At 37.7% G+C, this 26,169-nt stretch overlaps 1 protein-coding gene across 2 annotated transcripts in view; it reads right to left on the minus strand.

Moving 5' to 3' along the window:
- The window catches only part of abcc2 (ATP binding cassette subfamily C member 2), a 35,396-nt gene extending 9,743 nt beyond the window's left edge, over nucleotides 1-25,653 (minus strand). The window contains exons 1-19 of one of the 2 annotated variants that reach the window (XM_039690440.2): nucleotides 25,344-25,653; nucleotides 23,619-23,789; nucleotides 21,510-21,653; nucleotides 21,279-21,419; nucleotides 19,382-19,504; nucleotides 19,239-19,294; nucleotides 17,286-17,508; nucleotides 15,101-15,276; nucleotides 14,494-14,671; nucleotides 9,430-9,684; nucleotides 8,417-8,482; nucleotides 8,197-8,334; nucleotides 6,610-6,756; nucleotides 4,684-4,768; nucleotides 3,497-3,563; nucleotides 2,771-2,897; nucleotides 2,196-2,372; nucleotides 1,557-1,724; nucleotides 16-196 (exon numbers count right to left, since the gene is read on the minus strand). In XM_039690440.2, the coding sequence (XP_039546374.2) occupies nucleotides 16-196; nucleotides 1,557-1,724; nucleotides 2,196-2,372; nucleotides 2,771-2,897; nucleotides 3,497-3,563; nucleotides 4,684-4,768; nucleotides 6,610-6,756; nucleotides 8,197-8,334; nucleotides 8,417-8,482; nucleotides 9,430-9,684; nucleotides 14,494-14,671; nucleotides 15,101-15,276; nucleotides 17,286-17,508; nucleotides 19,239-19,294; nucleotides 19,382-19,504; nucleotides 21,279-21,419; nucleotides 21,510-21,653; nucleotides 23,619-23,789; nucleotides 25,344-25,385 (2,665 nt within the window). In that variant the 5' untranslated portion in view covers nucleotides 25,386-25,653. The remainder of the gene's footprint in view (nucleotides 1-15; nucleotides 197-1,556; nucleotides 1,725-2,195; nucleotides 2,373-2,770; nucleotides 2,898-3,496; nucleotides 3,564-4,683; nucleotides 4,769-6,609; nucleotides 6,757-8,196; nucleotides 8,335-8,416; nucleotides 8,483-9,429; nucleotides 9,685-14,493; nucleotides 14,672-15,100; nucleotides 15,277-17,285; nucleotides 17,509-19,238; nucleotides 19,295-19,381; nucleotides 19,505-21,278; nucleotides 21,420-21,509; nucleotides 21,654-23,618; nucleotides 23,790-25,343) is intronic. The other variant, XM_039690439.2, reaches the window with a different exon arrangement.
- Nucleotides 25,654-26,169: the final 516 nt, after the last annotated feature.

A 26,169-nucleotide genomic window follows, 5' to 3' on the forward strand; every position in this document is an offset into this window, starting at 1 on the left:
TGATGGTAGACAAACCTTTATTGCCATTCGCTTTGTTTTCCTCTTTGCCGTAAGTTTCCATGAATTCATTGAAAGCGCCTTTACTGGCTCGAAGAGCGTCGTATGAGCCCACCTCGGACACGACCCCATTCACCAACACCACGATCTCATCTACAAACGGCAAGAAGCTAATCCCGTGTGTCACCAGGATACGAGTCTACAAGGACCGAGAAGAGAAGGGGAAAAACTGAACAGCAATCCAGAGTTCACATGTTTCATAATATAGAACATCCAACGTTTTTGATTGGCTAAATGAGCGCGAGGGGAACATTCCGTTCATCGTTCTTTAAACATTTTAAGAATGTTACTTTTTAAATGTTCTCTGAAAGTTCTAAAAACAAGTACTACATTATAAAATGTTACAGTGTTCCTGAAATAAAACATTCCATTAATGATTTATAAATAACGTCTTGTGCTAATGTTTTGAGACCAGATCACTTTCAACATTCTATTAAAGGAGCAGTTCTCTTCAGAATTACAATTTCCTGACAATTAATGCTGCGTTCAAGTCATCTCGTATAGATCGTAATTACGAGTTGAACGCACTTGAACGCCACCTCAACGTCGTAAATACCAGTGGGGAGCTCGGGATTTTCTTTAAGCCCGGATCTGTACAAGTTGGGGGCGTGTCAGTGAGAAACGTTCATTCAACGCCTGTTGACGGTAAATTTTAATTGAATTTCAATGTTTACTCATTGACATTGTAAGGCTTTTTCATTTATAAAGCAAGCTCTCTGCACAAAATATGATATCATTATTAATATAAATTATTAATATAAAAAGTATCATGATAGAGTTTACATTGGCTTCATAAGCTAATAAAAGAAAAACACGTGATGCGCATTCTTTGTTCTTCATTTTTTTTATCAGCAGAGTTGACAAACCTTGCTGTATTTTCGTGTAATTCATTAAAAGAAGGTACAACGCCATTTTGCTCCGACGAAACTGACTTGAACGCACCTCACATCGTAAACAAGACTTCCCACCTCGTACGTACGAACTCCCCAGGAGGACTTGAACGCAGCATTACTCTCCCCCACATCATCCAAGATGTTCATGTCTTTCTTTCATACTTTTTGGTTAAAAGTATATAAATGTGTGTTTTGTTGTAAATGTCGCTGGTTTGTCTAGATCAGACTCTCTTTCCTCGGCTGGATCGTGTCGAGACTTTGAAGTTGCACTGAAACTCACATCTGGACCTCGTTGAAGTCACTATATGGAGAAACATCCTGCATCCTATATAAAACATCATTTACTCAAAAACATTTCTTTTTGACTGAAGAAAGAAAAACATGAACATCTTGGAGGACGAGAGTAAATTATCAGGACATTTTAATTCTGAAGTGAACTACTCCTTCAATGTTACTGGAAGAACGTTTCTCAGAACTAAAGTTCTAGCCTCAACAAAACCAGACAAATTAGCCTATAATTTGTAAGCTTTTTAGCCTTGGATTTGCTATTTTTGGTCCAAGAAACTATGGCAGCCTGAGTCTTGACTTTGACATTAGGTCTCCTACCTTATTTCTGAGCAGTCCGTTGGGTCCGATCACCCGTTCAAACAGATGTTTCCCCACATGTGAGTCGACAGCAGACAGCGGGTCATCCAGAAAGAACACGTCAGCGGAGCTGTACACCGCCCGGGCCAAACTCACCCGCTGTTTCTGTCCGCCGCTCAGATTGATGCCCTGCGGCACATCAAACATCAAACCTTTAAAATCAGTGTTTCCCGTTCCACACATGTGGGAACTCTTCCTGGGCGAGAGAATGTCTAAATACAGTGAATATGCACTATTGCAGTTGTATTGTCAGGACCAACAGCCAGCGGTGTAAAGTATTGGACTGGTGTTATTGGTAACTGTATTTCATTTTAAGTGCTAAAATGTTCCATTAAGGTACAAAAGTGTACCTTTTGAAAAGGTACATCTCCAGTGACAGCTTTTGTACCTTTTTTTTCTGAGAGAATCATGACAGAAACACACCAAGTACACTTAATGAGTAATGGGTGTGTTTTGGGCTTTAGAAATGAAATGAAAGCTGCATTGAGCTGAAAGTGACATTGCACCGGGTGCATGATGGGTTTATGTTCGCTAGTCTCAGTTTCCTGATAAGTGAAGACTCAAGGACTAACGGTTGGATTGGGAAGCAGTGCTCTTCACCTTCTCTCCGATCTCGGTCTGATCTCTCCCGGGCAGCAGGTCCAGGTCGGGTCCGAGAGCACAGGCGTCCACCGCGGACCGGTACCGTTCTTCATCCAGCTCAGAGCCGAAGAGGACGTTATCCTTCAGCGAGGCGTTCTGGATCCAGGCCTGCTGAGGGACATACGCCACCGACCCCTGACACACACACACACAAAACTAACGTCAAGCCGGCAGAGAAGAGACAGCAAACTGACATTGAATCAACGTGGAAACGACGTCTCTCATGACATTGAAACAACGTTGATTTTGCTCATCGAATTAACGTTGAACCAACGTCAGACGCGGCATTCTTCAAAGCTAAATGAACATCGAAAATTGGTTTGCTTTCATAACGTTGAAACAACGTTGATTTTAAGTTGATTTTCCGTTAGTTTTGAAAGAATGACGCGTCTGACGTTGGTTCAACGTTAATTCGATGAGCAAAACTATGTCAGATCAACGTTGTTTCGATGTCATATTTCCACGTTGATTCAATGTCAGTTTGCTATCTGGGGAGATACAGGAATCTTTCCTAATGAGATGCGTTTGATTACGTTTATGTTAATTTGTCCCTTGAGGCAGTGCAGTTCTCCCAGCAGAGCCGATATCAGAGAAGTCTTCCCCGATCCCACAGCTCCCACCACTGCCACCAGACGACCCGGGGGAATGTCCAGAGACACACTGAACACACACACACACATTCATTAAGAACCGCTAGATAAAACACACACACTCATGCAAACACACACACTGCTGACTAAAGTTTGTGTTTTTGGTTCTGCCCTGTGATTGTATTGTCTATTTGTCTGAAAATGTACAATAAATATAATAATTAAAAAAAAAAACTGCTGACTAAAGCTAATCATAGCATCATGTCGGCCCAAATTATGTTGGACTTGGCCAGTCGGAGATCACCGAAATTAACGTTAAAGAGGTGTGATGAGATTATACTCAGTGGCTGTCTGAGTATATAATAGGGTTCATAGACAATTGGAAAAGATTTTGGGGCAGACCCGACCTGTTGAAAAGAGATCATATTCCTTCTCTCTAGTAATGTGTAAGAATTAGTAATGTCTAGTAATGTAAGAATTAGAGTTTCTAATTATTGGACAAAAAACTTATTGGACAAAATCTCCTGCAAAACTAAACTGAGCTGGACGATAACACACACACACACACACCAGAGCAATCCCATATCACAATGTACTCATCATCGTATATAGCATCTGTTTTATCGTGTGACGCTGTAGAGATATGGAGAGTGGACGGGCCAGACTCACTGTTTCAGCACTGGTTCTGTTTCTCTCTCCCAGGCAAACGTGCCGTCCGTCATGCTCACCGCAGCTTCTGTTAATCACAACAGCACAAAAACATGATCTGTACATCAGTCGCTGGATCACAGATAAGAAAAACATGTTCTAAGACTGCTCTGATAACGTCTCGTTACGTTCTGGAAACATGCTGGAAATCGACTGTGCATAAGACTGACATGACACATCATCAATATGTTGTGTTGTCTTAGTAATGTCAAGTTGTCATGACAACGACACAGACAGGTTATGATGTGTTGGTTTATGTCAAGGTGTCATGACAAAGACATCTCAAACAATGTCATATTTGCATTAGAAATGTCATAATTGAGCGAAAGACACTTAATGACATTTATCATAAACATGCATAAAATCTCCTTCATATTAATAACATATGTCACCATGTCATGATTATGAAGGTGTCATGTTAGTCTTATGCACACCTCTTCAAATAAAGTCCTACCAGAATGGTATTAAAAACCAGATAACTACGTTCTATTAATGTTCCTGGAAGAACGTTTGTTCATAACTTTGAGAAATGTTACTACTCATTTTCATAACTTAAAGTTGCCCTGTAGTGAAAATCCAGCGTTTAATGTTTATGTGTGTATGTGGTGTTTTTAATCCGCTTTAACACACACCATGTGTGCGTTGATAAGTGGACAGCATTGCTGAGTATTTCCTCCTTAAAACTGCAGTGAACCAAAGACAGTCTCAAAAACACGCTGGTGTTTCTGACGTCACAAACCACCTTGTAACCAATCAGATCAGTGGAGGCGGGGCTCATTTGCATATTCATAGAAACACGTATACTAAATGAGGCAAGGGTGTCGAATTACATTAAAGATATTTTAAAACACGCTTAAATGTCATTTTGGTGATTAAAGATGAGTTTTAAAGGATGCAATTATTGACTACAGGGGACTTTAACTTTTGTATAATTAAGAAAAAACATTTTTAGAGAACATTCAGAAATAACGTTTTTCATAACCATGTGAACGTTAGCAAAACATTCTTAGAACGTAATATGCTGGCTGGAAACTTGGACTTGAACTATTCAAGAACACATAATTACTGCATTAATGAGTCAGCTTCACTACAACCATCCAAAACAAACACTACAAACAAACAAATCCTGAGAAGAGTTCCCGACTCACTGTTGCTGTCGTCGTGCTTTATGGCCGTCGTGTCCAGATCGCCGCCGCTCAGAAACTTCTCAAGTCTTTTCTTAGATACAGTGGTCTGAACATTGGAAATGTATTGTTAGATTTCGAAAAAAGTTAAAAATACTTTTATAACCACAATTGAAATGTAGTAACAAAATGCTTCGGTAACACTTTACAATAAGGTTCATTAGTTAACATTAATTAATCTATTAACTAACAGTGAGAATTACATTTGTTACAATATTTAATAATCTTTGTTTATGTTAGCTAATAAAAATACAACTGTTTGTTGTTTGTTCATGTTAGTTCACAGTGCATTAAATAATGTTAACAATATTTTAAGTATTAGTAAATGTTGAAATTAACATTAATAAATGCTTTATAGACCATTTCGCGAGATGTAAACAACACTGGTCCAGAAGCACTTCCTGTTTCAGTTTTTTAACACTACATAAAAGCTGGGATAAAATACAACCAACAGAACATTTAAAACTCTGAATCAAAAAGTTAAACAAACATCTTTAAGATATTTTCTTTACATTTGAAATTAAGAAACCATTTACAAACTGAAACAGAAAGTGTTTCTGAACCAGTTGTTTACATCTCGCGAAACGGTCTATACGTGCTTTTCAGTATTAGTTGATGCTAACTAATACAGTTAACTAATGTTAAAAAACAAACCTTATTGTAAAGTGTTTCCAATGCTTCCGTATAGATAACAATATAAATATATACACTTTAAAAATAATATGATCAATAAGTAATCAAAATCAAAAATAGGTTTTATATAAAGGTTTTATAGGTTTAAATTAGGGCTGTGCAAAAATTAATTGCGATTAATCGCATCCAAAATAAAAGTCTGCGTTTACATAAAATATTTGTGTGTGCTGTATATAATTATTTTGTATATATAAATACAAACACATGCATGTATATATTTAAGAAAATGTGTTATTCATATATAAAATATTTATATTTATATAATATAGATTATGTATTTGTATATATATACAGAATTTAAGCGCAAATAATTATTAAATATATACATACATGCATGCATAGGTATTTATATATACAAAATAATTATACACAGCACACACAAATATATTATGTAAACACAGATTTTTATTTTGGATGCGATTAATCGCAATTATTTTTTGCACAGCCCTAGTTTAAATAAATTAATTATAGGTTTTAAAATAAATTATAGGTTTTAAATAAATTAATCAAAATAGGTTAATGTTATACAAGTTATTCATATATACAATATTTATATTTATATAATATAGATTATGTATTTATATATATATATATATATATATATATATATATATACAGAATTTAAGCACAAATACTTCTTAAATATATACATGCATGCATAGGTATTTATATATGCAAAATAATTATACACAGCACACACAAATATATTATGTAAACACAGACTTTTATTTTGGATGCGATTAATCGCAATTAATTTTTGCACAGCCCTAGTTTAAATAAATTAATTATAGGTTTTAAAATAAATTATAGGTTTTAAATAAATTAATCAAAATAGGTTAATGTTATACAAGATTCAACATTTTATTTTAAGTTGAAACTAATTAAACATTCAAGTTTATTGTACTTAAAATTTTAAGGCAGCAACTTTTTTTTACATTGTACACTGTAAAAAATGTTCAGTTCACTAACTTAAAGAAAATTAGCGAACACGTTTCCTTAAACTTTTTAAGTAGATCATTTTAATGCTTAATTGAAAAAAATAAGTTATGTGAACTTGACAATCACACATTACTTATTTTTTCGAGTTATTTACTTAATAATTGCACTATATAATTTTAAGGCATTGTGTTTGCTAAACAATTGTGAAAAAAGTCAACTGATCACTTTAGGGTGTAATGATGGCTGACAGCGCAGTACCTGGACCATGATGGAGATGAGCTGAGGGAGCATGGCGAGGGGGAAGCGCAGGATGTTGAAGAGAGAGATCGAGGTGAAAGCTTTCCCCGCATCCAAGATGTTATCCGGACTCACAGACACAAACACAGCGAAGGTGGCGAGAGAAACCTGGACAGGACCACACATGACCTCAGTGTCTGTCATGGGCCGCTTGCTTTCTGACATTCATTCACGATTTCATCAATTTTCAACTTTGCTGTCAATCCACTGTTGACTGAGGGGCAACACTTTATAACACTGTTCCTTCATTAAGAAAAAACTCTTGCTGATAATTTACTCACCCCCGTGTCATCCAAGATGTCCATGTCTTTCTTTCTTCAGTCGAAAAGAAATGAAGGTTCTTGATGAAAACATTCCAGGATTTTCTCCATATAATGGACTTCAATGGGAACCAAACGGTTCAAGGTCCAAAAGACAGTTTCAGTGCAAACTGTTCAAAGGGCTTTAAACGATTCCAGACGATGAATAAGGGTCTTATCAAGCGAAACGATCGCTCATTTAATAAATAAATAACAAAGTTTAAGTTTTATAAGCTCAAATGCTCGCCTTGCTCTGTTCTGTGATACGCGTTCGTGACTCTCCTGTTCGAACTCGTTCATCAAAATAAACGAATCTTATTTTCGTGTCATTTGGTTGATTCAACGAACAAAATGAATGAGTTGACTCGGGAAAAGATCCGTTCATTTTGATGAACGAGTTTGAACAGGAGAGTCATAAGCGAGCATTTGAGCTTATAAAACTTAAACTTTGTTATTCATTTATTAAATGAGCGATCGTTTCGCTTTATAAGACCCTTATTCATCGTCTGGAATCGTTTAAAGCCCTTTGAACAGTTTGCACTGAAACTGTCTTCTGGACCTTGAACCGTTTGGTTCCCATTGAAGTCCATTATATGGAGAAAATCCTGGAATGTTTTCATCAAAAACCTTCATTTCTTTTCGACTGAAGAAAGAAAGACATGGACATCTTGGATGACATGGGGGCGAGTAAATTACCAGCTTTTTTTAAAGTGAACTAATCCTTGAACACTCTAGTAACTGCGATTAACTAACAAGAAGCTCAGATTAATGAGTTAGTAAGTAATAGCGCTCAGATTAATGTGGAAGTTCACTATTAGATAATCAATCACTGTTATTCATACTTCCTAGAGGACAACAACAGGTTCATAATTTACATGAATAATGCATCATTTATAATAAAAGGTAACGGTAACCCACTAGTAAAGACTTTCTACATCCTTCTAAAGGAACTACTTATTATTTGGATCAGTCTCTAACGTGAAAAACATGATTACTCTCTAATATTGACTGAAGCTTTTGAGTTTTTTGTAGTCTTTAGCAAGGTATGAATAACAGCAGTGATTAATTATCTGATAGTGAACTTCCACATTCATCTGAGTGCTACTACTTACTAACTCATTAATAGTTAGTCATAATAATAAATGTAGTTATTCATTAATGAAGGAACAGTGTTCTGAAGTGTTATCGACTGAGGGGTGCCTTGAAACAGAAAATCATGCTGTATATAAAACATTATTATTATACTCACAAGAGCTGGAGCGCATGAGAATATGAATGTGGAGACAGAAGAGAGGTAGGCGAACTTCCTCATCACCTTCAGCTCCTTCTCTCGAATCCCCTGAACCTGAGACTCGAACGAGGATTCCCAGGCGTAATACTTGAGGATCTACCAAACAAATGAGGAGATGCACGTCAAAAAACACATTTCATTTGTCCTGCGTGATAGAGGCGTGTAGGAAAACACTTACTTTGATCCCATTCAATATGTCATTCACAATTTTCATGCGCGAGTCTTTAAATTTCATGTTTTCCACCTGAAAGAAAGCATGTTGCGCTTAGTGGATAATGATGCAGAACATTATATTTCTATTGTGTTTTCGGTAGCACTTTCTATAAATGTCACTGTAACTATAATATAATATCATTCAGGCTGCATCTTTACATATACATTCATGGAACCGTACGACTGACTGACTGACTAAGGAGTAGTTCACTTTTGAAAAAACTTTTGCTGATCATTTACTGACCCCCATGTCATCCAAGATGTCCATGTCTTTCTTTCTTCAGTCGAAAAGAAATGAAGGTTTTTGATGAAAACATTCCAGGATTTTCTCCATATAATGGACTTCAATGGGAACCAAACGGTTCAAGGGCCAAAAGACAGTTTCAGTGCAAACTGTTCAAAGGGCTTTAAACGATTGCAGACGATGAATAAGGGTCTTATCAAGCGAAACGATCTCTCATTTAATAAATAAATAACATAGTTTAAGTTTTATAAGCTCAAATGCTCGCCTTGCTCTGTTCTGTGATGCGCGTTCGTGACTCTCCTGTTCGAACTCGTTCATCAAAATGAACAAATCTTTTTCAGAGTCAATTCGTTCGTTTCGTTCGTTGAATGAACCAAATGACTTGGAAAAAGATTCGTTCATTTTGATGTCTTTTGGACCTTGAACCGTTTGGTTCCCATTGAAGTCCATTATATGGAGAAAATCCTGGAATGTCTTCATCAAAAACCTTAATTTCTTTTCGACTGAAGAAAGAAAGATATGGACATCTTGAATGACATGGGGGCGAGTAAATTATCATAAAAAGTTTTTTTTCAAAAGTGAACTACTTCTTTAATACTCATAAATCAGTGTATTATGGATTATGAGCATGTAACTATATAATGGAGCTATAATTCATTAATTACTTCATAGAAAGTGTCACATGTTTTCTTTTGTCTTTCCTAACACACGAGTGACGGTTGAAGCGTGATCACCTGGAAGGCCCTGGATTTAGTGGCCAGCCAGCCGTTAATGGGAACCATCAGCACCATCACCAACAGGCCGGCCAGCACGGACGGGCCCAGCTCGATCCAGAGGAACACTATGGACAGGGCGATCTGCAGCGGACACGACCACAGCAGATGGATGAAGTTGGTGACGTCGTTGAACCGTTGAGCATCCGCTGACATCAGGTTCACGATCTCTCCAGCGGTCGACTCTTTCCTAGAGTCGTTAGACACAACCAACGCCTGAGGGGAATCACAAAATCATCCACTGGTTAAAATACCCCTCTTATGCCACTCTAATGTTGTTTCAGAGTCTCCTACAACACGTTTAAACACATCTAAGGTCAAAAACACTTTATTTAACGTCAGAGTCAACTCTTTCTCTCAGTGTCTGAAACGCTTCGTTTGGAGATTCAGTCTCTCTAAGCCCCGCCTCTCTGAGAGCTGCTCTGCTCTGATTGGTCAGAAAGCAAACGCTCATTATCACATCTGAACCTCAGCTTTTGATCACAGTAATATGAACAGGAACGATTACGTAAGAGTATGGTCACATAACGGTTACGTTCACGATCAAGTAACGATTACGTAACAGTACAGTCACATAACGGTTACGTTCACGATCAAGTAACGATTACATAACAATACAGTCACATAACGGTTACGTTCACGATCAAGTAACGATTACATAACAATACAGTCACATAACGGTTACGTTCACGATCAAGTAACGATTACATAACAATACAGTCACATAACGGTTACGTTCACGATCAAGTAACAATTACGTAACAGTACAGTCACATAACGATTACGTCCACGACCAAGTAACGATTACATAACAATACAGTCACATAACGGTTACGTTCACGATCAAGTAACGATTACGTAACAGTAAAGTCACATAACGATTACGTTCACGATCAAGTAACGATTACGTAACAGTACAGTCACATAACGATTACGTCCACGATCAAGTAACGATTACGTAACAGTACAGTCACATAACGATTACGTTCACGATCAAGTAAAGATTACGTAACAGTACAGTCACATAAAGATTACGTTCACGATCAAGTAACGATTACGTAACAGTACAGTCACATAAAGATTAGGTTCACGATCAAGTAACGATTACGTAACAGTACAGTCACATAACGATTACGTCCACAATCACGTAACGATTACGTAACAGTACAGTCACATAACGATTACGTCCACGATCAAGTAACGATTAGGTAACAGTAAAGTCACATAACGATTACGTTCACGTTCAAGTAACGATTACGTAACAGTACAGTCACATAACGATTACGTCCACGATCAAGTAACGATTACGTAACAGTACAGTCACATAACGATTACGTTCACGATCAAGTAAAGATTACGTAACAGTACAGTCACATAACGATTACGTCCACGATCAAGTAACGATTAGGTAACAGTACAGTCACATAACGATTACGTTCACGTTCAAGTAACGATTACATAACAGTACAGTCACATAACGATTACGTTCACGATCAAGTAACGATTACGTAACATTACAGTCACATAATGGTTACGTTCACGTTCAAGTAACGATTACGTAACAGTACAGTCACATAACGATTACGTTCACGATCAAGTAAAGATTACGTAACAGTACAGTCACATAACGATTACGTCCACGATCAAGTAACGATTAGGTAACAGTACAGTCACATAACGATTACGTTCACGTTCAAGTAACGATTACATAACAGTACAGTCACATAACGATTACGTTCATGATCAAGTATAGATTAGGTAACAGTACAGTCACATAACGATTACGTTCACGTTCAAGTAACGATTACATAACAGTACAGTCACATAACGATTACGTTCACGATCAAGTAACGATTACGTAACAGTACAGTCACATAATGGTTACGTTCACGTTCAAGTAACGATTACGTAACAGTACAGTCACATAACGATTACGTTCACGTTCAAGTAACGATTACATAACAGTACAGTCACATAACGATTACGTTCATGATCAAGTATAGATTAGGTAACAGTACAGTCACATAACGATTACGTTCACGTTCAAGTAACGATTACATAACAGTACAGTCACATAACGATTACGTTCACGATCAAGTAACGATTACGTAACAGTACAGTCACATAATGGTTACGTTCACGTTCAAGTAACGATTACGTAACAGTACAGTCACATAACGATTACGTTCACGATCAAGTAAAGATTACGTAACAGTACAGTCACATAACGATTACGTCCACGATCAAGTAACGATTACGTAACAGTACAGTCACATAACGATTACGTTCACGATCAAGTAAAGATTACGTAACAGTACAGTCACATAACGATTACGTCCACGATCAAGTAACGATTAGGTAACAGTACAGTCACATAACGATTACGTTCACGTTCAAGTAACGATTACATAACAGTACAGTCACATAACGATTACGTTCACGATCAAGTAACGATTACGTAACATTACAGTCACATAATGGTTACGTTCACGTTCAAGTAACGATTACGTAACAGTACAGTCACATAACGATTACGTTCACGATCAAGTAAAGATTACGTAACAGTACAGTCACATAACGATTACGTCCACGATCAAGTAACGATTAGGTAACAGTACAGTCACATAACGATTACGTTCACGTTCAAGTAACGATTACATAACAGTACAGTCACATAACGATTACGTTCACGATCAAGTAACGATTACGTAACATTACAGTCACATAATGGTTACGTTCACGTTCAAGTAACGATTACGTAACAGTACAGTCACATAACGATTACGTTCACGATCAAGTAAAGATTACGTAACAGTACAGTCACATAACGATTACGTCCACGATCAAGTAACGATTAGGTAACAGTACAGTCACATAACGATTACGTTCACGTTCAAGTAACGATTACATAACAGTACAGTCACATAACGATTACGTTCACGATCAAGTAACGATTACGTAACAGTACAGTCACATAAAGATTAGGTTCACGATCAAGTAACGATTACGTAACAGTACAGTCACATAACGATTACGTCCACAATCACGTAACGGTTACGTAACAGTACAGTCACATAACGATTACGTCCACGATCAAGTAACGATTAGGTAACAGTAAAGTCACATAACGATTACGTTCACGTTCAAGTAACGATTACGTAACAGTACAGTCACATAACGATTACGTCCACGATCAAGTAACGATTACGTAACAGTACAGTCACATAACGATTACGTTCACGATCAAGTAAAGATTACGTAACAGTACAGTCACATAACGATTACGTCCACGATCAAGTAACGATTAGGTAACAGTACAGTCACATAACGATTACGTTCACGTTCAAGTAACGATTACATAACAGTACAGTCACATAACGATTACGTTCACGATCAAGTAACGATTACGTAACATTACAGTCACATAATGGTTACGTTCACGTTCAAGTAACGATTACGTAACAGTACAGTCACATAACGATTACGTTCACGATCAAGTAAAGATTACGTAACAGTACAGTCACATAACGATTACGTCCACGATCAAGTAACGATTAGGTAACAGTACAGTCACATAACGATTACGTTCACGTTCAAGTAACGATTACATAACAGTACAGTCACATAACGATTACGTTCATGATCAAGTATAGATTAGGTAACAGTACAGTCACATAACGATTACGTTCACGTTCAAGTAACGATTACATAACAGTACAGTCACATAACGATTACGTTCACGATCAAGTAACGATTACGTAACAGTACAGTCACATAATGGTTACGTTCACGTTCAAGTAACGATTACGTAACAGTACAGTCACATAACGATTACGTTCACGTTCAAGTAACGACTACATAACAGTACAGTCACATAACGATTACGTTCATGATCAAGTATAGATTAGGTAACAGTACAGTCACATAACGATTACGTTCACGTTCAAGTAACGATTACATAACAGTACAGTCACATAATGGTTACGTTCACGTTCAAGTAACGATTACGTAACAGTACAGTCACATAACGATTACGTTCACGATCAAGTAAAGATTACGTAACAGTACAGTCACATAACGATTACGTCCACGATCAAGTAACGATTAGGTAACAGTACAGTCACATAACGATTACGTCCACGATCAAGTAACGATTAGGTAACAGTACAGTCACATAACGATTACGTTCACGTTCAAGTAACGATTACATAACAGTACAGTCACATAACGATTACGTTCACGATCAAGTAACGATTACGTAACATTACAGTCACATAATGGTTACGTTCACGTTCAAGTAACGATTACGTAACAGTACAGTCACATAACGATTACGTTCACGATCAAGTAAAGATTACGTAACAGTACAGTCACATAACGATTACGTCCACGATCAAGTAACGATTAGGTAACAGTACAGTCACATAACGATTACGTTCACGTTCAAGTAACGATTACATAACAGTACAGTCACATAACGATTACGTTCACGATCAAGTAACGATTAGGTAACAGTACAGTCACATAACGATTACGTTCACGTTCAAGTAACGATTACATAACAGTACAGTCACATAATGGTTACGTTCACGTTCAAGTAACGATTACGTAACAGTACAGTCACATAACAATTACGTCCACGATCAAGTAACGATTACGTAACAGTAACTGTACGGTTTTACTGTATCGAAAGAATACTGTATAGAAAACAGCGTCTTCTCGACAAGAACAACACGAACCGAACTATCCAGTCTCAGATACACTACAGTGTTTGAGGGCGGGGCTAAGAGACGCTGATCAGCAAATCAAGACCAAAGGCTGTCATTATGCAAATTAGTCGAAAACCTACACAAGTCCATCCGGAAGTGAGACTGAATTACGTTTCAGTTCAGAATCACTTCTTTCTTTTAGGAGTCAAAAACATAATTTATCTCACATTCACACTACACCAGAACATCAGAAATAGCATAATAGTGGCACTTATAAGATTATAAATTGGAGTAAAACAGAGATCTTACAGCGTACCTTCTTGTAAACGGCTGCCATGATGGCGGTGCGAACCTTCATGCCGAGGACAAAGCATCGCTGGAAATACTGTTGCAGAATGACGGACTGTACGAACGCCACGAGCAGAAGCAGCACGGCGTACAGGTATCCGGTCCACGCGAAGCTCGAACTGTCCTGAACGAAGGCTATCATTAACCTGTCGCAAAACACATCATATTGATCCACCAGATTCAGAAACAACTCATCAGAACTGATAAAACTGCCCAGCTAACAAAAATAATGCTCTAAGAACAATTTGCTAAGCAATTAAGTTATAAAAGCTTTGTTGTCAGGCCAGTTTTTTAATGTTTTTCTTGGTTATGTGAATGTTAAGGAACATTTCATTGAATCATTCTTCAAACATTATGCAAATATATTAAATCAATGTTTTCTGAATGTTTTGAAACAAACAAAAAAAAACAATTGACGAACGCCCAACTAAACTCTGATATTTAACATTTAAATTAATGTACAAATAATGTTTTGTGCAAATGTTTTAAGAACATTATTAAAGGCCAGAAAACTTTTAACAAACGTTCTGAACGTTTGAGAGAACGTTTCATGTTCGCGTGGCAAGAGCGCATACTTGAGCAGCTGTGGACTAGCAAACGACAGCAGGTCCTGGATCAGCTTGAAGAAGGCCGACTCCAGAAGAACACCTTTGAAGGACTTCCCGATGGTGGGAATCAGCCAGGACTGAGGATAGTCGGATTCAGAATCCTTCTTCGCTTTCTTTTTCTCTTTCTTTTTCCCCGTCTCCTCCTAATAAGAAACATTGTGAGTGTGTCAGTTAGTCTTCAGATTATCTTGGTTTTGAGAGATTAGTAGTACAGTAGTACACTCATTAAAGGGATAGTTCACCCAAAACTGTAAACTCTGTCAGTAATGACTCTCCCTCGTGTTGTTCAACCCCGTAAGACTTTCGTTCATCATCAGAACACTAATTAAGAGAAATTTTAAAAAATGGCATGTTGGCTTTTTTTTATATATGTAAACAGATTCCACATAACTGGGTTACGTTAAACAAACATAATTTGTATATGTAACTTCAACATGGAATTAAGTCATTATAAGGGACCCGATTAAACTCTGAGCAGAGTGTTAAATGAACACTGAAGCAGTGTTGAATCTCAGCAATGGTGACAAACAGAACACCTAAGCTCATTATTTATTCATGCAGCAATGCATGATGGGAGCCATGAATGAGTTTTGATTGGTGGCACCCAGAATGAACTGCAACATGCTTTATAATTGTCATCATTGTTGAGATACACAGGCTGATTCTTGATGTTTGTGTGTGCCTACATACTTCTTTTTTTACTTTAGAAGTTCCTTTTTGTTTACTTTTTATTGATTTGATCATGTGGATTTCATTGAAAAGGTTAAAAATGGTATGCTCTACAATGACAGTGCGGCTATAATCCATAAGGTAAACGTAACTTAGAAATTGAGTTCTAGGTGATTCAGGTCAACTGATTGTAATATAATGATCATGTGATGATGTCTGTGTTCCCCCCGTCTTTGTGCACTTGGTTCGGTCCTGTTCCCTGTTTTCCCGCTCCTTGTTTGTGTTCATTTATACCATGCCCCTTGTTATATCATTTAGCTTGTTAGTCTCTGTATTTAGACCATCTGTCTTGTCACAGTGTCTGGTTGTGTTCCCTTGTTTGTCACTAGAGGTCCTCGTTATCACTGTGTCCTTCACTATTGACTTCATTTCCCAGCATTCTGTCCGTCACTGTCACTCATCAGTTCATTGCACTAAGCTGTTCCCCGTAATCATTGTTCTCAGCTGTTCTGTGTTAGTCTTGTTAGTTCTGTGTATATATTCCCTGTCTGTGTTAGTTTGTGTACGGATTCGTTGCTGAATGTCACTAACACTTCTGAGGTTTGTTTTCTTGCCGGTTCTTGTTTTGTTTCTTGTTTATTTGTTTATTGGACTGGCTAAAATGGATTTTGACCCCTGCATGGATGACTATGAGTTGGATTTCCCTGATAATAAATATCCACCTGTTTCCCTGTGTGTTCCCGTGACAGTTCTTGTTGATGTCGACGATGATGTTAGATGTTGATCTGGTTCTCTGTGTCTTAGTTTTTGGAGTATGTCTAGTTTTTGGTTAATTTAATAAAAGTACTACTACTGCTGCTGCATTTGGATCCACTTCCCGTCGATGTTCCTACCTGCTACGTGACAGATTATGTTAAAACACAACCAACACCATCAGATCACCTTTTCTATTTGACCATCTAGCTGTTCTAACTCACGTACAGCAGCCAAACAAAATCTAAAGGCAACGGTTTAAGGGTCAAGAGCCCAACTAAAGCAAACACTGATCACCATAATGGTGACTTAAAATTCAGGTTTTAAATTTTGCTTGTTAATATCAGGTGTCTTCAATAATGCTCAACCATCACTAAATTATTTACTTAATTATCTCATTAACTTCAACACTGCTTCAGTGTTCATTTAACACTCTGCTCAGATTTTAATTGGGTCGCTTAAAATTACTTAATTCCATGTTGAAGTTACATGAACAAATTATGTTTGTTTAACATAACACAGTTATGTGGAACCAGCTGACATAAAAAAGTACATTTATAGAACCTGGTTACATAAAAAAAGTTAAGTAAAGCCAACATATATATATTTTTTTGAGTGTATTTGTGATTAAATCTGAGAGCTGGATCACTCCTCCATAGGCTTCTAAGGGACTGAAACTGGCCGGCCCAAAATTTATCAAAGATATCACACAAATTTTTCTGAAACGTACCATAACTAGAACATCCTGACTGACTCCTTTGGCCAGGCCGTTCTGAGCCTCGCCGCGCGTCGGCCGCTTGCGTCTCTTCTTCTCTAAGACGCCGCGAGCCTTCCTCAGCTCTCTCGCCATCACGTCCTCGAACCGCTGGCAGATCCAGCGAGTGGAGTCGTCCTCGTTCAGATCCCACATGTCCTCCTGAACCAGAGGCCTCTTATAGCCTTTGAAGACCATGCTGACGGAAAACATTCACAACGCTGTTATGCAGAACACACACACACACACACACACACACAGTCAAACCTAAATGTATTCAGACCCCTTGCTTTCCTCTCACTTACATAAATGAACTATAATGTCCTGCACACACAAGTCAAGTGAAGTTGAAGAGTTCAGATGCAAAAGCCTCTAAGTGCCATTTGAAATTTTCTTCTAGAATGATCATTTTTGTCAAACTTGTAAATTTAAGTTCAGTGATTTCACTTAAATGGCAATGATAATTACTTATTAATTGTTATTTAAGTGAGATTACTGAACTTAAATATACAAGTTTGTTAAAAATCATCATTAAAGAAGAACATTTCAAATGGCATTTAGAGGCTTTTGCATCTGAACTCTTCAGTTATAGAGCGCTTTTAACAGTGTAGATTGTTTCAACGCAGCTTTACAGAGATAAACATGTAATTTAAAATAACAGAGATTGGTTTGTTTTTATAGCGGTTCTTGAATAATGTTATTTTCCAGCTAAAGTTAGTTTTGATTGATTCACTTCCGTTGAAATGATCCACTAAGATGACAGCGTTCTCTCTTTAAACTGAACCTGTGATAAACGCTGACGGCGTTCACATGCGCATTAAAGGGATAGTTCACCCAAAAATGAAAGTTCTGTCAGTATTTACTCACCCTCATGTTGTTCCAACCCCGTAAGACCTTTGTTCATCTTCGGAACACAAATTAAGATATTTAAGATATTAAGATCGCTCCTGCATACTAGTCCATAGGCTTCTTGAGGGAATGACACTTGCTGGCCTCGAAAAGTCATTAAAGACATCGTTAAAATAGTCCAAGTGACTACAGTGGCTCAATCTTAACTTTTGAGAACACTTTCGTGCGCAAAAACAAACAAAAATAATGACTTTATTTCAACTATTGGTTTATTTCTCCCTCTGCGCGAGTCAGGTTACTAGTTTAATAGCGTAAGCTTCTGTTATTGTACGTCACACGCATCACACACATGACCAGCGTCGGCCAATAGTGAGCCTACGTGTGACGTAGCTTTACGCAATCACACTACGTTAACTGACTACAGGCTCATGGAGAAGGAAGTGAATAGTTTAAATAAAGTCGTTATTTATGTTTGTTTTTGTGCACAAAAAGTGTTCTCGTCGCTTGATAAAGTTAAGATTGAGCCCCTGTAGTCACTTGGACTATTTTAACGATGTCTTTAATGACTTTTCGGGGACAGCAAGAGTCATTCCCTCAAGAAGCCTATGGACTAGTATGCAGGAGCGATCTTAATATCTTAAATATCTTAATTTGTGTTCCGAAGATGAACGAAGGTCTTACGGGGTTGGAACAACATGAGGGTGAGTAAATACTGACAGAATTTTCATTTTTGGGTGAACTAACCCTTTAAGAACTGATTCTATATGTGCGTTTGAATATATGTGCGTTATTCCCTATAAACCATGACTAAACAAACTACTTTTCTTCTCTATAAATTTTGATACAGAATTTTAATTTACACTTCGGGGTTGGTACGTGAACCGTAAAATACATCAACGATTATATCTGGTGTCTGAATAATTTCTGGTTTGACTGTGTGTGTGTGTATACAGTAATATACACATCATTTGTGTGTAGTACAGGCACAACAGCGACTCGCAGAAAGTCATCGTCACACGGTCTTATCAGTCAAAATACCAATAAAAAGCAAGATAAGGAACACAAAGAACTCATATCCACCTGTTAAACCAGTTAAAGGTGATTCTGCTGAGAAACACTGCTTTTGCTTCGGGATTCTGTGAAGAATTAGAGAAAGTCCATTGGAGAAATATACGTTTATTACAAGTGACATCACAAGTGATTTTCTCGAATGCTTTCTGTACCTTTTGTGAGCGTTTCTTAACTTCAGGTGAGACGTCAGCGATGGCTGATAACACCAGAGCGATGATCTGCAGTCCATAACCGATGTAGAAGAGGGAGAACCGCGGCACGTCCGGCACTTCACCCTGCGGGACGACATTTCAGGAGCCATCAGACATGTGTTGATGCTTTAATCACACTGTGTCATGCACTTTTACTGAGCAACAATGTTCATTAATGTCACAGCATTTCTCAATATTACCGTCAATTTAAAAAACATGAAATCAAGTCATGTCAATTTTGATTATTTAGCTCTTTTTATTATACACACAGTTTCAAAGTGGCTTTACAGAAATGTATAATGTTTGTTTGAGAGCTGGACAAAATAATGAGTACATTTGACGACAATACAAACACAATCAACCAGATTAAAGCTGCAAGCAACAATGAAAGGGCCCTCGCACCCGTGTTACTGCCACCCGGTGGCTTTAGGAAGACAGAGCACGGTGGGCATTGTGCTTTTAGTTAGGTAAATATAGGTGGAGTACGTCACGCCAATTCGTGTTTCCATTTTTGGCGTGCTAGTATCAACACGCATAATCGCTTTCAGTGTGTTTATGAACACCGTTGACTTAACGTTACATTACTGTATATATAAATATATGACCTACCCCAACCCCGTCCCTAAACCTACCCGCCACTGGGGTTAATAGCATTTATGAGTCTTCCCCTACCATCTTAGGAAAAAAAAATATCGCTCCCCAGATGTAGATCTACATTTTGCTTCGTTTCGTTCGGACATTAAACGTCAAGTACATACACGCGGAATCATTCAGAGATTTAACGGCATAGACAGACACGCAAAAGATGACGGTTCGTTTCGGTGTGGACACACACGTGGATAGCTCAAAATGCGTAGAGATAACACGCCACATGACTTGAAAGCGGTGTGTATGTTTACGCAAAGTCATGATGCCATGTTGTAAAGTATTATGTCACTAATTAACAAGGTAGCATTTTTTTAATTAGCTGGTTAAATGTCTACAATAAAAATATTTAAATTGAGATTACATGATAATTCTAAATTGTGTATGAATTACCTCACTCAAATATTTCAAGTTAAGAGCGATTTAAACGCTGATTATGAAATAGAAATCAGCAAGTTCTGCTCACTTAAACGTTAAATTTCTTAACTTAAAAAAAAAAAAAAAAAAAAAAAAAAAAATCGATGTAACTGATAACCTCAAATTATTTGAGTTTTGCCAACTAATTCGGGTTTACAGTTTATTGTACCTTTATTACGCACCCTAAAACCCGTTTCAAGGTTTGCGTTCACTCTCTGAACTGAGTTTTCTGTAGAGCGGTGTCGTGTTAAAGGGATACTCCACTTTTTTGGGGGAAATAGGCTCATTTTACAACTACCTCAGGGTTAAACGTTTACGTTTTACAGTTTTCGAATCCATCCAGCCGATTTTCGGATATTTAGAAGAATATCAGTAAACACACAGTTTCTGGTCTCATTGACTTCCATAGTATATATTTTTTCCTACTATGGAAGTCAATGAGACCAGAAACTGTGTGTTTACTGATATTCTTCTAAATATCAGAAAATCGACTGAATGGATTCGAAAACGGTAAAACTGAACTGTTTAACTCTGGGGGAGTGGTAAAATGAGCCTATTTCCCCAAAAAAAGTGGAGTATCCCTTTAATGAAATGAAACGTTAATGAAAACTGACTTTACCTGGACAATAACTTTATTCTAGAGCTGCAGTAAAGCCTGAACAATCTGTGAATCTGCTGCTTTGAAACAGTCCACATTGTTAAAAGCGCTGTATAAATGAAGATGACTTGACCACAGTGTAGCCATGCAGTCTCCAGTCCAGTCTGTGTGTGTGTGTGTGTGTGTGTGTGTGTGTACCTGTGCTAGCGCTTCCCTCAGTAACGTCTGGAACTGGAAAACCGCACACAGCACCTGAAGGACCCAGAAGAGGAACAGGCTCCCGGAGTCCACAGACTTCTCCCTGCGCCGCATCGACTCCTGGCACAACATCACCACTATCTGCACACACACACACACACACACTGATCTGAGCATCCAGGGCATTCAGCTCTGTGTGTTCTTGCTCGCCCGCAGGATCGATGAACGTACCCATGAAACTGCGAAGAGAACCGGGTTGGTGTAAAACACAGCTGGGTGTTTCTGCGCGGCGGGTTCACTCGACGGCCCATAATCCTCTCCCAGAGTGAGCGCTAACTCGGCCAGCGCCGTCAGGAGCAGCAGCCCACACACAACCTGGAGGAGCCGAGGACAAACGAGTTTGAGAGAACAGCGTGGCGTTCATACACAAACCTAAACGGCGTCCATCCAAACGTCAGACGGATCTGCACTCAACAATGTGCTCAAAACCTCACAGAAATGATGATATTCCAAAAAAGTATGAATGAGTAAAAGATCATGAATGTCAAATGTTTTTGTGGCTTGATATATAAACTGATTCACTATTATTTTAAAAGGTCATAAAAGATAGATTTATTTATGATAAGAATGTTAGATAATGGGTTGTAAAGATGCACTTAAACATATAACATCATGTCCTTTGTTTGTAGTAACATTTGTTGTATGTTTACATCAGTAGGATTACGGTAATGTCCTGGCTCTTGATAGACTTGAAATCGAACAGGTTTCCGCCCCAGTGGACATGTACTGCCTATTCACATTAAGAACGCTAACTATAACTACATTAGCATCAACAGCAGCACACAATATCTTTCTGTTGATTTTAAGCGCGGTGTCTCTTTAACTGCTCGAGCTCGTTAAAGCAACATGGATCCTGATTGGCTGTTCTTAAAGTGAATCCAGCATTATAGAGTGCCGAAGTGATGACGTCACTCGGAAGCTAGCAGCTAGCGGCGCATGGGTTCCCTCGGTCAAAAAGCAATGCGTTTTCCCCATAGACTTTTGGAAAATCGCAAAAAATAAGATCTGTGTTTAACAAAGGGTTGTGACCCTTACACGTTTTGTCTAGCAAGATAATCTTTACAAGTTAATCCAAAATTTATACATTTTGAAAGCCTATATAAAGATTTTAAAAAACACAATAAAGTTTAAAAAACACAAGCAGGTTATAACTGTGTGTTCTGTGTCAAAGATCAAAACGTGAAAATATTCACCACAGAACTTATTTCAGGCGATTTAGCAAAAACCCATTCAAAAATCACATAGGCTTTAGAGCGAGGGAACCGTAATGCTAAAATGCTAACTCACTTCCGCGTTTTAGCCTACAGAGTGACGTCGTAATAACATGTTATTATTATTCTTATAGACCCTTTTACAGTTGGTGAACATGGGGACGTTTTTATGTGGGCGGAGCTTAGGTGGAGGCAGAACGATCCCTCTGGCCGCTTCACTAACGCTAGTTAGCAAGGATTGTTAGCTTGTTTTTTAACAATGACTGGAGAAAATCTGATTTTATCTTAATGTGTACGGTCACTCAGTGTCCAGGACCGCGATTGTTATTTCTAAAAGTTATTTATAACGGACGGACCCAGATTGGCCGACCCGTAGCCGCCTACACGCTCACTCAATGATGGACGATCTGACAGGATTAACGTACGTTACCTCCGGTGAGTGGCCTGACTTCTACAACTACCTTATAGAGAAACTGATCGTAAAGAGAAACTGAGGACATATAAATCTTTAGATGCCTATATGGTCCTGTACAAGACTTGTGTGTACGATCCGCAGTTCTGCCGAGTCAGCGCCGAGACCACGACAATGTAAAGAGTGACATTACAGTGCGATTTTAATGATGTGAATATTTTAATGATGTAGCCGAATTTATTATGTAGCCGAATCTGTGCTGGTTTGTATTGGCCGCCTCCAGTTTTCACTTTGTTTTGCCTCCAGCTAACGCCGTGACGTAACTGTGACGTCGGCGCAAAAGGGGTCTATACTGACTATTATTACAGTAAGAAGTTTCCACTTGATATTTATTCGACTGTGTTTTAAATTTTATTTTAAGGTGTCATTGTTACAGTGTATTTACATATTTAAGTATTGAGTAATATTAAGCGACTACATGGACTTACTATATACACTGAGCCAAATTATGAACGCAACACTTTTGTTTTTGCCAATATCCAGCAACTTCACACAGCCGTTGAAGAGGACCGGGCCGACATTCGACAGGCCACAATCAACAACCTATGCGAAGGAGATGTGTCTGGACAGGGGACTGGACACATCTCTTGATTTCACCTGTTTGCAGATGTAGAGTCGTGAGGCCGGAGCTTTGGCAGATTTCTTGCAGAAACTGGTGAAGTGCCACGGAGCGCAGAGCCAGAGGAAGAACAAGGGGAACCAGACCAGAACCGTCCTCTCCACACACACCGGCAGATCCGGGTCCGGCCGCTGCACGTACGAGGCATTCTGACACACACACACACACACACACGTGAGTGAATGAACGGCATGACAATCTGGCCAGAGTTCAACTCAGAGGAGACATGTTGATGTTGCTGGGTGTGTGTGTGTGTGTCAATGATTAAATCTGTTATTGTACTAAACACTTATAAAAGTGATAGCCTCCCCATATAGCTTTTATGACTATCATATGCAATGTCATGATCTAACACACCATGTTTTTTGTTTTGTTTTCATAAATTACCCTGCCGCTTAAGATCATACATTAATTCACAGTTTTTATCTGTCACACACGTTTAGGTTTTCTTATCTTTTGAACATGAAGTATAAATTAAGAATACTGGGTAAACATCGCTTAATCTGCTTCAATTGATTCATTTCAAAATGTTGATAGTCAGCTACATTAATAAATGGAGATGTAATTCTAGATATTAGTCTATTAAATTTGTATTTAAAAAAAATCACTTTCATTAAAACAACTTTAATTTACAATAATTATGCGTAAGACTTTATTCGTTTCACATATATTGAAATAACTTGCATCAATACTGATCAGAACCAGTGTTGATTTACGTTTCGTGAATAGGCTAAAGAATTAGCTTTTATTTTATATTTTTTAAGTTTTACATTAATAATTCTAGTTTAAATTTTAGCCATTTTGTCATGTGCTTTGCTTATTTATAGTTATGTATTAGTATTTTTTTTTAAATATTGTTATTTAGGTTTAATTTGTTTTTATTTTTATTTGTAGTTAATAATTTGAGTGCTTCAACTTCAACTTATTTCAGTGTATTGCCAAGGCAACATTTCTAATTTTCGTTTAGTTTTTAAGTTTTTTAAACAAGATTTATATTTTTATATTCATGAATGTTCAGAAATGTTTTGAGCAGTTTTATTTAACAATAATCCTGCTCAGAACCAACGTCAGTTGTCTTGGAAAATATCTTTTACAAAATAATGATAAAGTAAAAATGTTTAATTTGTAGCATTTTGTGTAGAACGGTCAAATTGTGGTATGTTCCAGCAACATAATTTGACCCTGAGCGAAGTTTCACATTCATAAAATGAAATGGTCTGATTCCAAACCTAATTTTTCTTGCTTTAAAAATGATGTTAAGCTTTATTGTTCTCTTTTGTGTAACTGCACAAGTAAAAAGGGAATTAGAGCTTATAGCATTGTAAGCAGATATGCTATATAATGTAGCACCCCTTTTCTGTTTGTAATACTGTATATTTTTTTTATCCTCTGGCACTGTTCTTTTTTTTATTTTTATTTTATTTTATTTACTTTGTTTTTTTGTTTCACTTTGAAGGATTATGTCTCATTGTATTGTTCTGTTCATGGCATTAATAAAAAAATAAATTAAAAATAAAAAAATCACAACGCAAAATACACGTTTTTGGAATAAAAAAAAAAAAAAAAAAAAAAGGACCCTGAGCTGGATCCAATGTAATTTCGATCCTCTTTTCCTGAATTCCCTACGACTTTATCCTGTTGTATTGTGGACTGTATTATCATTCAGAACTTAGAAATCGGAAGATTAGAGACACAAAACTCACCCAGAAAACAGAGCCGCAGTATTTCTCTAAAGCAACAGACATGTTTCTTCCATCCCTCTGCCCAGCAGCAAACACAGAAGATGCTTTTCTTCCACTGAACACCACAACGATCCTCTCAGCGCTGGAGTTATTACTCTTGCGGACACGTCACAAACCTCGAGGTGATCCTAGCCTGAACTCTGGTCTTCTGAGAGATGTCCCCCACATCGGCTCCTCTAACTGAGGGACAGTGTCGTCTCAGAGCTCACAAATGCACACAAATATAACCTTTCCCCACTTATTATAACAGCCCAGAGATTACTACTCAGTTTTCATTACTCACCAGTCTAAAGTCCAGGTGCACCATGGTTATGTAGACGTGTGGAGGCGGAGGGATGGACACTGACACACACACACACACACACACACACACACACACACACACACACAATGGGAAACAGCTATTTTCCGTTTTCTTTTCTCTTGCTTGTGTTGTTGTAGGTAGGGTTTCCTGCCATTATAAAATCATTAAAGAAAGATAAACAAAGGATGGCTACTTATGGTCAGTCTTGTGTAAGAAACATATTATAGTTATAATCATGGAATTATTATCAATATATTTGATTTAAAACATTGCCACACTTTATTTCCAATTATTTTCCAATTCAAACACTTTACTTAAATTCAAAATAGCAAACAGGAACGGGTACAGGCAGGAAAACATTAACATCGACCGACCAAGACTCAAGGAATCAAACATAATGAGGTGCAAACAGGTGAAAATGATGAAACAATACGAGGAACAGGTGGCTAATGAGTTCAGGAGAGGAGACAAGAGGATCCTGGG

The sequence above is a fragment of the Pimephales promelas genome, chromosome 11, assembly GCF_988280905.1.
Source record: "Pimephales promelas chromosome 11, fPimPro1.hap1.1, whole genome shotgun sequence".
Lineage (NCBI taxonomy): Eukaryota > Metazoa > Chordata > Actinopteri > Cypriniformes > Leuciscidae > Pimephales > Pimephales promelas.